Source organism: Coffea arabica, chromosome 6e (assembly GCF_036785885.1).
Source record: "Coffea arabica cultivar ET-39 chromosome 6e, Coffea Arabica ET-39 HiFi, whole genome shotgun sequence".
NCBI classification, from domain to species: domain Eukaryota; kingdom Viridiplantae; phylum Streptophyta; class Magnoliopsida; order Gentianales; family Rubiaceae; genus Coffea; species Coffea arabica.
In genome coordinates, this window is record NC_092321.1 from 20926731 (window position 1) to 20940334 (window position 13604).

The following is a 13604-nucleotide window of genomic DNA, read 5'->3' on the forward strand; positions in this document are numbered from 1 at the left end:
TGTAACCAAAACATTTCTGTGAACTTAGTCTAATGGAGCTAGAATTTCTTTCTCTATCCTGAATCTTTACATTCTTTACTCTTTAAGTATTTAGTCTTCCCTCATTCAATTGTTACAAGGTTTATATTTATATCTCACATATTTAATTAGATCTCTATATCTCTGTTTTCTAAAAACGTAACGGACATTAATTTGAACAGAAATATTGGAATAATGGCTATCAATGATTGTGCTCTTACCATTGCAGGCGCAATGGCAGAAAATTGTGTTGATCCAGTTCTGCACCAATGTCAGTATTTGTTTCGCTACAGAAGCAACGTTCTAACTCTGAGGGATGAGATAAAAAAACTTGAACTAAAGAAAGCTGATGTGCAACAATTAGTTGATGCAGCAATTAACAATGGTAAATCAATTAAACCAATTGTCATTGACTGGCTAAAACAAGTTGACGATCTAAAGAAAGAGGCAGACGCCATTTTTAGGCATATGGAAAATGTCAAGATGAATTGCCTTAATGTCAGGCTTCCAAATTTGAAGTCACATTATTTGCTAGGCCGAGATGCTGACAAAAGAAAAAATGCTGCTCAAAAACTTCTGAGCGAGGGGCAATTTGATGAAGTTGGATACACTGCTCCATTAGAGAAAATGTCTTTTAGTGAATCAACCCTACCTTTAGAGGAAGGACTAGCTACTCTGATGTCAACAAAGAAGGAAGTGATGAGAGTTCTAGAGCAGGACAAAACAAATCTTATTGTGATTTGTGGTATGGCTGGTGTTGGCAAGACTACCTTGGTGAACCAAATTGCAGACCAAGTTAAGTATGGAAAATTATTTTATAAGGTGGCCATGTTAACTATGTCTAAAAATCCAAGCATGAGAAATGCTCAAAATCGGCTTGCTGAGCAGTTAGGGGTGCAAATTCCAGCACATATTGATGGTGCCAGATTTGGACAAACAATATATAATAAACTAAGCGGGAGAGTTCTTGTTATATTGGATGAGATTTGGAAAGAAGTTGACTTCAAGAGTCTTGGGATTCCTGTTAGCGAGAAGATAAAGGTTATAGTGACATCTCAGTCCCCCTGTGTTTGCAGGAACATGGGAGCTAAAATTGTTGGGGTTAATGCCTTGCCTGAGGAAGAAGCATGTTATCTTTTTAAAGCGGTTGCGGGAATTTCAGATGATTCCGTTTTGAGTGATGTTGCAAAACAGTTTGCAGAGGAATGCAAAGGTATACCTCTCGCGCTCGTTGTTGTCGCCAGGGGATTAAGGACTAACTGTAAAACACTAAAATCCTGGGAACTGGCCCTTGGACAGCTGCAAAAATACACATTCAGAGAATTAGAAGGAGAAAAAGATTTGGTGTATTCAATAGTTGAGTGGAGCTACGACAATTTGGAAAGTGTCGAGGCTAAGTCACTGCTTTTGCTTTGCAGTTTGTTTCCAGAAGATTATAGCATTCCAGTTGAATGTTTGGTCAGGTACGGCAAAGGGCTAGAATTGTTCAACGAGAGAGACACGTTAGGTGATGTAAGATGCAGAGTAGACGTGCTTGTTAATGACCTCAGGAGTTACCATTTGTTGCTGGATGATAGTGAAAGAGAAGACCATGTAAAATTGCATGATGTCATGCGAGAAACTTGCTTGAATATTGCATCAAAAGGCGAGCATGTATTTTTAGTAGGGAATGCTAGAGAGGAAGAAAGGCACCAACTACCGGATTCATTTGGTCCTTATACGGCTATTTCACTAACATTAGAAGGTTCCATTAGACTATTTCCATTTGGCGAGGAATGTCCAAGGCTTAAGCTCTTGCGTTTGGTATTCCAATCAGGCAAAGTGAACCTATCAAAAGATGCTTTCGAAGGAATGGAAGATCTCAGGGTCATGGAGTTAAACAATTCACACACAGAATTTTCGCTATCATGGCCAGGCCAAATGTTAACGAGCCTTCGGACATTGTGCCTGGATTATTGTGTATTGGACACTGGAACGTCATCAATGCTTGGATATATGATGCAATTGGAAATGTTGAGCTTCTTTAAATCCAGACTTCAAGGTGATCAGTTTCCAGTAGAGATTGCTCGGTTGAGTAATTTAAAGTCGTTGGATTTGAGGGTCGAGCGAAGTCAGCAGCCGTTGCCTCATGGTATCCTGTCAAGCTTGAAGAAACTAGAAGAATTGTACATGGGATCTCCTCACCATTTGCGGCTGGGGAGAGACAAAGAAGAAGAAAGAGGATGCCTTGAAGAGATCGTATCACTCTCTTGCCTTGAGTGTCTCCAAATTCATGTCTATGACCTTAACCTCCTATTTCAGTTATTGCACCAACTTCCTATTCAGAGGTTGTTAAGATTTCACATTGTAGGAGCTGATCATAAAATTAACCAGAGAGATCTTACTAGAGAGTATCAATTTCGGAACAGTTTCGAACTTATTTACTATCGGTATAAAAAGAGGAGGTTTGTATTTAAACAAGCATTGGATCCTATAGTTAGCAGCATTGTTAAGAGAGCAGAGAATCTCACTTTTGAGGGCGTGCCCTGCTTGAGGAATCTGGTGAGCGACTTGGATGAAGATGGATTTGTCAACCTGAGAAGGCTTAAATTAGACCATGAGGTACACCAATGCCTTATTGAATCCACCACCAATTTAGTTGCTCGACAGGTTTTCGAAAATTTGGTGTTCATGGAATTAGATCATGTGAATTTGGAAGAAATATGTCGTGGGAATCTTCCACCTCGGTGCTTCAGTCAACTTCGGGAGATGAAACTTAAGTACACAAATATTAAGCATTTGTGGAAGGGGCCAATTGAACCTCCGTCACTTTGCAGCCTCAGAACTGTTGAGCTAAGATACTGCCATCGAATTGTAACTCTCTTCTCACAATCAACGCTGAAATGTCTAGTGAAACTCCAAAAGCTAGTAGTTCATCAGTGTACAAACTTGGAAAGCATTGTCATGAGGGAAGAAAGTGTGAACGAGGAAGTGCTTGAGCTACCCCTACTCGAAACTTTAGTGATGCAAGAATCAGGCTGCTTGTGTTTTGACTCCAAACGTGAAACAGCCAGAGCTTTTCTCAACCAGGTCACTCTCTCTCTCTCTGTTTCTTTGTCTCTCTTTCTGATATACTTCCTTTGTGTCAAAGAAGTATTTGACCATAATGAGCTTACTGAAGAAGCAATTTATTTTTCCCAAAAACTGTTAATTAAATATTCAAAATTGTTTCAGTGGTCATATTCTAGTCCTTGAATGAGTTTGCCAAAAAAAAAATTTGTTTTTTATTTAATCTTGTAGCGCAAGTAAAAACCAAATGGTGATGAATGAAATTTTGACAATGACAAATTTTGATAGCAAGGATTAATGCTATGATTGATAAAAGATACCTTTCCTCCAGGTCATTGACCGGGCATACATAAACATACATACATATGTGCGAAGATTCATGTTTGTATTACATAAGTAACTAAATTTTCCAGGTTTCGCTGCCTCGCCTGGAAGGACTACAGATTAAAACTTATAGGCATCGCCCCAAAGAGTTAGTGGGAGATGGAATGCATAGCGGGTATCTTGAGAACTTGAAGTATTTGCAGATCACCGATAGCTGTATCGGATGCATTGCCAAAGCTGATGGGGTGACAATATTACAAAATCTGCAGAAACTTGTGGTTAACAGTCACGGGATGCAATTACTTTTTGAGTTTGAGGGGCTGAAAGTTCCTGTGCTAACAAAAACAGAACTCGAAATTCTTCCCAAACTGGAGTCATTGGAATTACAACAATCCTCAGGATTAACCCGCATTTGGAGGAATTTTCCAAGAGGGGTACGAGTATTCCAAAACTTAAGAAAGCTTATAGTATGGGAGTGCAAATTACTGAAGTTTTTGTTTGATCCTCCTTGTGTGGCGAATATGCTTGTGAGCCTTGAGGTGCTTGAAATTAGTGATTGCTCGGAAATGTATGGAGTTATTGGTGGGGAATTAGGAGAAGATCAGATCAGTCAGGAAGATGATGCTCAGCAACAAGATATCGTTGGAAAACATAGAGAGAGCTCTGCATTGGAAAGAAGCAACAAGCTGGAATTTGTGTTTCCCAAACTGAGCTCTTTAATTTTGATAGGCCTCCCAAATCTTTTGAGTTTCGCTGGTAGTCGCCGCGAGGAATGTGAACTCAAATTTCCCTGTCTAACACATCTGAAAATACTGCTGTGCCGGCAGTTGAAGCAATTGTGTCCAGGAAAGCTGGATGCACCAAATCTTGAGAAAGTTGAAGTGGTCGAGAATGCCATTCCTGTGGATTTAAAGGTACATTAATACATATCCCAATTCTAATTTACCATTTTAATTTTGTCCGATCACTCCACTATCCTTCAGTTTCCCTAGCTGAGAGTTGAGTATTTACGTTTTTCTTTAACTAGTTTTGAGTATATATTTCACAGGATAGAAAGTTCATCTTTTTGAGGGACTCAGCGGCCTCTGATTTCTACCGAAGGAAGAAATGGGAGTTGTCGTGATGTTAAGGTGCACACTTGTCATGGACTTGCATGCACTCTCTCCTTTTCTGTTTATTTTAGTTCGATCTCATGCATCTTTCATTCATATTATTTATTTATTCTGTTTATTTTTTATTTATTTCAATGTACATTTATATATATTTTTTGACCTATATGAATGGATCAATCATATACTTACATGATAATTGAATTTGGTTTGACTTGTGTTCAAATGATTAGGACCCTAAACAGTTTTTTTTTTACCTAATATACATACTTAAATATACTCACTTTTGGTGAACTTTAATTTGATTTACGTTTGTGCTATCTAACATACAAATAAATAATATGTAAGGGAAAAAATTTAAATAAGGTAAGTTGGGGCTGTGGAATTTTGTATTGTCAGTTCTCTTATCAACATCTTTGATGTAGATATTAGTTTTTTTTTTTTTCAAGCCGTAAATATTAGTATGTTGGATTAATTTTTTTGGGAGTTTCAATATCTAACATGTAATTTTATGTTGGACATTATTCATATTTAATGTTGGATTGCAATATTCACGCCCTTTGTTTTTTTTATCTGAATGTTGCAGGAGTCAAGAAGTTAAGCCAATAGTGTGGTCCGCTACTACGGCTGTGCTTTTATGTACTTGGCAGTTGGACATGGATGAAAATCTTAGCTGTGGTAAAAGAATATTTGTGGAGCTCATAACTATATATTTAGGGCCCAATAAACAAATCATTGATAAATGTCCTTTTAGCAAATGCCTTTGAAAAGGACAAGAACTATAAGGCATTTTCAATCCGTTTAAATTTATTCCTAGATTGCAAGAAGTTTCTTTTCAAGATTCATTATTTTTGAAAGTCATTTTTTCATGCATTGTCAATATATACATGAACAAATGTAGATGCATGTCAGATAATTGACAGTTGAGGAATTGACATGACCTACAAAAGTACAAATTGGATGTCCCAAAATGCCTATACGAGTAATTGATTCTATCCTACTTATTCTCTTCTCTTTTCCCTTCTCCATAAAATACGAACCCTAATAGCGAAGCTATATGCCGTCTTAGGCCATTCATCACCACCTTCTGCCTACTCCACACCATGCCAATTCTCACAAGCTGATTTTGACCAAATTTTTCGAAGAATCATTTGCGAACTATTGATAATTGTATACAGAACGAGTGCAGTAGCATCAATTCGTTATTGGGGCTTTTAATTGTATATAGCTATTTGGACTATTGGTCACCATCATAGCATTTAAGGTTTGGTAGGGTGAGAGGTTAAAAGTTCAAACCTTACCTCTCACCAATTGCCACTATATATGACCTGCCTCTTTAAGTGGTTTAAATCCATACGGCTTTACCATATTCTGAACTCAATGAACAAACCTTAGGGGAGGTAAATATAATTAAATCACACAAACATATATACACATATATTGAAAGCACCAAAATGATCTGGTGATTTAGTTTTATTGGTAATATTAATGACTTTCTTCTATTTTCAAACATAAATGTAATTTTAAGTATTATTGGGGCTTTTTATACCCTACCAACCTTTAAGTTTTGTTAGCAGTAGAATTCCTTATGGAAGGGAAATTGATTTGCAAAGGTTATAGGTTATAAATTAATTCACTTGACAAAATTTTGTGTTAAATTTTATTGACCAGGTATTAATTAAGGTCATATTCTTAAAAGTCTTGACAAACTTAGTGTATGTTAACCTTCTTAAACTTTTATAAATTCAATGTCTCATTGCACAAGATAGTTATACAAAAAACGTAGACATGGTTGAATTTAATTCAAGTGCATAAGAATCATATTTTGTTTTTCTTTTTCCGTGATGTTACTGATTCCAAAAAAAATGCGTCCAAAGATTGACATTATTGACATATATCTAATCTAATTCTAGATTAATATTAATAGAATAAGTGACCCTTAATGGCTAAATTATGTTCCCAAGGTCCTTTTCCATTTTTTTTTGCGATTATTTATTTTTTTTAAACCAAGATGCTTGGATTTTATTGCCTTAGAACAGTTTTTGAGGGGGACAGAAGCCTGACCTCAATGATACAAGACAAGTACAAGACACCTACTTACTTAAGTCGACGTCGCCGAATAGACGGGTAAGATAGTTTATCCAACCGATATTCACCCCTAACTACACCTGGTAAATCCCTCAAATGTTCATAAATACATACCGATTCAACCAAGGCACACCCCACATTGGCTAGAACATCCGCAACCTTATTGGCCTCGCAATAGCAATGCTTGAACTGTATACTCCCCTAAGAGAACTCGCAACACTGCTCGGTTATTCATGTAACACGGCCTTCAAATTTCATCTAGGAAAATAAACTTGCTAAAGTGAATTTCCATCCTGAATAGAGTTTTGAAAATAGATTTCAGAATTAGTGAAGAACAAGAAACAAACTTTAGCTGGATAATATAGAAACTGAACATGAATTGGAAAACAAAATTTATGTAAATTAATTTTACATGGAAGAAATAGGCACCAATTGTGGAGAAACAAAAGAAAAGGGAGAAAATAAAAAAATGAAAAAGAAAGACAGATTGAATAAATCACCAATATGATTTCGTAGTTTTGAGATTTAGGTTTTTTTTTTTTCTGATAATACCCTTACCATATACTCCAATTACAATTAATTATGATGCGATATCTTGATCAACTAATGCCGAAACAACAACTTTTGGGGGTTTTCCTGTAATATCAATTTTCATGTTTTAGTTTAGGAATAAAATCCTATTTACGTAAACTTTCTCCAATAGAATTAGGTTTAGAATGGAATTATGCAATTATGAAGGAAAATCATTTATTGTAAACTAGTACTAGATTCCTTTGAATTGCTCTTAGAATATAAGACAAATAGGAAAAAAATCTAATCTTTTAGGAAATAAGTTAATCTCTTGGAGATACACTAAGGGAGAGCACATTTGGAATGATTTCTATGGGTTTTTCATGTAAGGTAATACCATCTTCGAGATATATTTTGCTAGAACAAAAACTTTGAAATATTTTTCGGAAATATAATTTCATTAAGACAGTTTTTATACAAAAAAAATTGAATTGGAATAAATTTCAAATGTAATGACTTTTGAAAACAAAACAAGTACGAAAAGTAATTTCTTGCTACAAACTTTAGAAATTAAACAATAAGATGAAATACAATTTTCTTAAGTATAAGCTAACTAACTTCGACTGTTTGAATGAAAAATTCTCAATTTTATTAATTAAAAACAAAGAATTTCATTCTATAACAAATAAAAAACTCAAGCTCTAAACCTCAAGTAAAATAAAGAAATTAGTGAGAAAAATCTCTGTACACGTCTCTCTATTCTCAGAAATTTTGGCTTGACAAATATTATAAATTGTATTTCAATCTAATTTCACAATAACTATTGGTAAACCATTCACACGCACTTGTCCAATCATTGGACAAATATTTTATCAAATTATAAGTATGAAATATAAAAGTTTATTTCTATGATTCAGGACAAGTGCCACTAGCTATTAATGCAAACCAGTAGCATTTTTTTTAGTAGAAAATAGTAATACAGTCATGACAAAATCATGATTCAAAAAAAAAAAGATATTTTAAAAAAAAGGACCACTCAGGTCAAATTAAGAAACTTTCGATTCCTTTTTAAAGATTCTTAAATGTGTCAATAGTCATTAGGCTCAAGAAATGAAACACGATAGTAAAACCTATAAACAATCAATGCATCAAAATAAAAATATGAAATAGGCATTTAGCAGATTGAAGTTGGTTAGGACGTTGAGTCTAGATTGAATTTGGATAAAAATTGATACGTTATTACATCTAGTTGTACATTTTAAGCAACAAAAAGCAACCCAAAAAAAACAAGTTGAAAGAAAGAATGTTTTAAGAAGAAATATCTTTTAATCTATAAGAAAGAATGGTGCACGAAAAGACTATCTTTTAATATCCTTTCTTACAAGTTGATGTATGACTTCTAATAAAAATAAAGTTCATTCCTTTTGAGTGTTTAGTTTTAACATGCTTGGTAGGATTATGAAACAAATATCAAATTTAAAATATAATTACATTTGATAGATATAAGTAACAAAATGAGTAACATTGTCCCACAAAACAAACCAAAGACTAAAATCTAAAACAAGAATTAAACAAGTAGACTAATATAGGAATATTAATTCTTTAACCATATATTTATTTGAGAGGATGTAAAATTGCAATAAAATCTCAATCTTATAAAATTATTTCTGTTTAGGTAGGATTTGGATTGGATCTCTTTGATTCAGATCCAGATCCATTAAATTTAATTAGACCCAAATCTAAATCTAGAATCTTATGGGTCTGGAAAAGTCAATTTCCTACAGTTTCCAATGCCTAATGAGCTACCACCTGATATAAACCTATCCCAATACTCGTTATTTGCATAAGTCCCAAGTCCCACCTGATATACCCAAATTATATTTCACTTGCATCATAAATACATTTTCCAACTTATCTTTTTTATATTTTTAATCACCTTTTTATTTCACATACATCACATCATAAAAAGTGTTACAATAATTATTTCAAATAATAACCTATCCAAACACCAAAGAGAAAGAGAAACATGCGTTTCCTCTTGTTGTACTCAACGATATGCCCATTGTGCTCGACATCGTGCTACTTAACAGGAAATCTCAAGAGAAACAAAATTGTTTGAGAGGTATCATGAGCTAGAAAAATTAGCCACGTTTACAGCTTGTTCCTGCTGAAAATTTCCCACAGATTCCTAATTAATGATTAGCATGACGAAGCTTCTCTAAAACTATTCTTGTTCATACAAAAATTAATTCTCAGGTACGTTGTACATGTTGAAATGTTGCCTCAAAATTCTGTTCGTTGTTTGGATATCATGAACTTGTGTATAAGTTAGCAAGGCACAAAAATACCTAGACTTGAGTCCGATGAAATATTGACCCTTTAAGTTATTACTGTTGTACTGGCCACCAACTTAATTATTCCTCAGGTCAAGTCGGTTAAACTTGCCTATAAAAGAGGGGTGAGGTTTTATACTGAGGATTATCTATTCTTCCCTAACTATTAACTGTCTACCTCCTTCTTCTTTCTCTTAGGCAACATATGCACGGTGAGCACATACCTACAGAAACGAAATCATTTTCAAGTGTAATAGGAACCCTACTCTTCGGCTTCTCTCCTTCTCTTCCTTGGTTTAATTCTATACATCAAAGCACCTCCTTCTAACAGTAAACATTATACGTCTAACCTATATCAAAATGTAAACAAGTATATGACTGTGGCCTGGGGGATTGGAGGCATTTGAACAAATATATTCAATAATTTTACATGTTAACTTCATTTTTTCCTTTTGATTCATCATATTCTTTTTGGGATGAGATTTAGCAATTCTTGGGCTAACAAATTGGGCAGAAGCATACTTTGCTTCTCTAGATTGCTTTGAATTTGCTCTTTTTGAGGCTAAAGGCAACTTCAATATTCTCTTGTCAGATGAACCTAACAATTTTGGGGCTAGCAAATTGGCCAGAAGCATTCTTTGCTTCACGAGATTGTTTTTGAGTTTATTAAAAAAAAAAGGATTGTGATTCTTGACTTGTACTCATTAAAGTAATTATGGAACGTCATTCCTTCACAAAGGAAAAATGACAAGGAAAAGATAGAAATGATGATTACCATTCCAAAGGCCATGAGACAGAATGTTATAACTATAAAGCAAAAATGGGATTCCTATTCCCGGTTACACTACAAAGTATCTTCTCTCCATCTAGCAGAAGATTTTCTGTTACACGAGTCTATATTACACCTATGTTATACCTCTTATTTGGTATAAGTTATTCAATATTTAGTGCACCTTTTCACTATGTTAGTTTATACCAAGACTTATAACAAATATTGCAAGACTTACACCAAGAAAATACAAATTAGTGTAAGCCTTGGAGTTTAGATTAATTTAGTTAAAATATACACCAAATATTGAACAACTCACACCAACCAACGAGACCAACGAGTTTAACACAAGTATAACAGGTCAGTGTGTAATAGAAGACCTTTGACCCTCTTCCTTATAAATGTATGTTAAATTATCGTTATAGTTTCTCATCTACTAAACAAAAAGTTTTGTTAGGTAATAAAACATTATAAGACAGGAAACAGACAATGGAAATTGCTAGGACAAGGGAAATTCCCACAGCACAGTAATTCATGTTTCACTGGTCACTGATAATGATGACAGGAAACAGACAATGGAACAAAACACTGCATATATCACCGTGAACCAACCTTTTCTGTTGCAATCTTCAACTTCTTGCCAGCCATTGAAGGAAGAAAAGAATATGACAAGAGAATAGCACTACGGTTATTCTGATCCCTGCACTCCATGAACTTGAATGATTACCATGATTAAAACCTACAAGAAAATTATCAAGATTCAAAAAACCAAGCCCATTGAGCTTCACAAAGAAATTTTTGCAACAAAACTGTAATCCTCGGTGAACCTAAACTTAGAGGGAGAGAGTGAATGACCAACCCAAGCACCATGCAACAAGTTAAAGGGCTCAAAACTTGGATCATTTACCAACCCAAAAACAAGATTAAAAGAGCCTTCAATAGTGTGTAACAAAATCCTAAAGATTGATCATTTGTAAACGAATAACTGAATGCAAGGAGGACGGAGTGTATTGGATTGATGCACATTCTAGAAGGCATTACAAAGGTTCTAAAATGTACAAAAGGAGCAAAAAAAAGGAATGAGTCTGCGTTTTTTGGCAAAATATTGGGTATTAGAAAAGGAACAAAAACTTGGAATGCTAAGTCCACCAATCATCAATAACAGATGGTTTTTTCGTTCTTGATTGAGTAAATAGCATCAATGAGGCCATGAAAGTGGAAGATCCACAAAGCCTGTAATCCAGTAGCACCAGGGCATAATGCTAACTGCTCCAAGTCTTTTAAGGGTTACATCCATAAAGTAAGACTTCCAACTGAATGTGAAAACAGGTCCTCCAAGCACAAAACACTAAGAAGAATGGAAGGCCTTAAAATGCAAAAGTTTGCCAGAGTAAGCTAAAATCTCGGAAGTCAAAATAGAGTAAGCTAAAATCTCAAAAGTCAAAATTGAAGAACATGCAAGTAACTAGAACACATTTGTTTTGTCACAATTGTGGATCAAGTCTAGCAAAAATTCTCATTTGTATGTAACTAAAGTTGCATGCTACCACAACTCACCCTGTGCTGGTTTATCTCTGTATGTTAAATTTCATCAGCTAACCTCATATTCTTGCAAAACCTCAAACAGTACGAATCATAAAAAACATTCAAGCAATGCAGTGTGAACTTGTGTCGCCCAAAATTAGTACTTTAAAACTCTCATCTTCAATTACAATTTGCCGTTTTTCCCAACAAAATCCTTGAGAATTACAGGGCTGACAGTGAAATCAAATCCAATGCTACATACTCAAGTGAAAGCAATATTATTCTACTCCCCTAGGCACAGAATTCAATTGAAGGGACTTAAATCTCCATTTTTCAATTTTCAGACATCACCCTCATTCCAAATGATAAAATCTATAACCATCCCAATCAAATTCGTTCATAAAAGGGGGAAAAGTAGAATAAAATGGAGGATGGACTTTTCTTTTATATCAGTAATAACAATAGTACTTACCAAGAGAAAATCAATCTATCTCAAGGTAAACTAAAACAGATTTAACAATTCACTTCTAGTTAATACCAGAAAATGATGCAGCTTTCCTCTTTGTCAATTCCAAACCCATCTTACATCCAATCAGAGTCACAAACAGAAGACATTGTATGCCACATGTGTAAGCAAATTTTCTTACAATACGATTATGGCAGTACACTTGTACTTTGCATTGCCAATGTTGTATATAACCATATCTTTCCTGATCAGTAAAATTTACAACTCTCTGAACTAAAATGAGTGACAAAAGGGGACAAAGAAAAGGGAAAATCAAAGGGAGATGAAGATTCTTCTATTTCAATATTATACGCATTTTACTTACCTAGAAAAATTAAACCAGACCACTTTAAGACAAACTATATCATAGATAAAGAATCAGTTGTACATAACACTGCAAAAAGATTCAGATCTCTCTCTTCTTCAAAATTAGATGCGTGCTATATCCAATCAAAAACACCAATAGACCCATAATAGACACAATGTATAAGCAGAATTCTTTAATCAATACTATATCAAAATTCACTTGTACTTCTGCCATTGTTGTACTTTACCAACACCTTCTATCAAGAACCTTCATCCTTCCGGTGGAACCCCTCAATGAGGAAAGTTGGATAATGCACCAGAAGAGATAAAGACGCAAAAATTTCAAAGCCATGAATAATCAAGAATATTCCTCTCGTTCTCCTTATAGTAAAGGATCAGCTAACTCTCCTCTCCCCTCTCAAATTTTTAACACATCCAATCAAAATCATCAGTAAATCCAGTAATACACATGCTATATGACCAAAACTCTTCCTCTATTACCACTATAGCATCTCTCTTGTACTCTGTGCTGACAAGATTGTAATTTGATATATCATGCATAACAAAACTCCATACGAGAATTAACATAACAAAGCAGCAAAAGAACAAAACCCACTAGTCCAACCATTCATATAATCAAGATTATTTCATTTTCCGTTTTAGTTTTTTTACCCCCCAAACAAAAAGTATTTACCTCTGAAGATACATTGCTTCCTCAAGAGCACACCTGAGGCTGGACTCTAGGTGGCCAAGGCCTTCACAGGACTCACAGTACTTCCCAGGACAGTCAATTCTATTGCCCCAATACGCATACTTTCTCAGAATCGCTTAGCATTTTTGCTCTGTATACTTGTTCCAGTGGTGGAATAAAAGAACTCCTCTGTGGAAAAGAAAGAAGATGCAAGATAGAAAATAGCAATGCAGCCAACGGTAGCTATACGGACTATAAGAATGGAAGATCTGGGTGGTGGTCTCTGTCGAGGTTTTCCTCTCTGGGTTTTGTGTTAAAAGAAAATAGGATTTTTTTTTTCTGTTTCTAATCCTTTTCATTTTCCCTGGGCAAAGAGCCT

At 34.8% G+C, this 13604-nt stretch overlaps 2 protein-coding genes and 1 long non-coding RNA gene across 3 annotated transcripts; 2 read left to right on the forward strand and 1 right to left on the reverse strand.

Moving 5' to 3' along the window:
* Positions 1-213: 213 nt before the first annotated feature.
* On the forward strand, positions 214-1843 carry LOC140009780 (disease resistance protein At4g27190-like). Its single transcript, XM_072056096.1, has 2 exons — positions 214-1671; positions 1835-1843. The coding sequence occupies exons 1-2, from the start codon at positions 214-216 to the stop codon at positions 1841-1843; spliced, it is 1467 nt and encodes a 488-aa protein (XP_071912197.1).
* LOC140010033 (uncharacterized) lies at positions 1706-4462 on the forward strand. The gene is made up of 2 exons (XM_072056404.1): positions 1706-3087; positions 3480-4462. The coding sequence occupies exons 1-2, from the start codon at positions 1870-1872 to the stop codon at positions 4311-4313; spliced, it is 2052 nt and encodes a 683-aa protein (XP_071912505.1). The 5' UTR covers positions 1706-1869; the 3' UTR covers positions 4314-4462.
* Positions 4463-6480: 2018 nt separating this feature from the next.
* Positions 6481-13604, reverse strand: LOC113697570 (uncharacterized). Its single transcript, XR_003449898.2, has 3 exons — positions 13229-13604; positions 10812-10938; positions 6481-6880 (listed from the first exon to the last, which is right to left on the reverse strand). It is a non-coding gene; the product is annotated as an uncharacterized lncRNA (long non-coding RNA).

Excerpts from the sequence above, each read along its gene's own strand:
- LOC140010033 (XM_072056404.1), top strand. The coding sequence starts at position 1,870 with ATGGAAGATCTCAGGGTCATGGAGTTAAACAATTCACACACAGAATTT. Across the intron at positions 3,088-3,479 it reads CCAGAGCTTTTCTCAACCAG|GTTTCGCTGCCTCGCCTGGA; the intron begins GTCACTCTCTCT and ends TAAATTTTCCAG.
- LOC140009780 (XM_072056096.1), top strand. The coding sequence starts at position 214 with ATGGCTATCAATGATTGTGCTCTTACCATTGCAGGCGCAATGGCAGAA.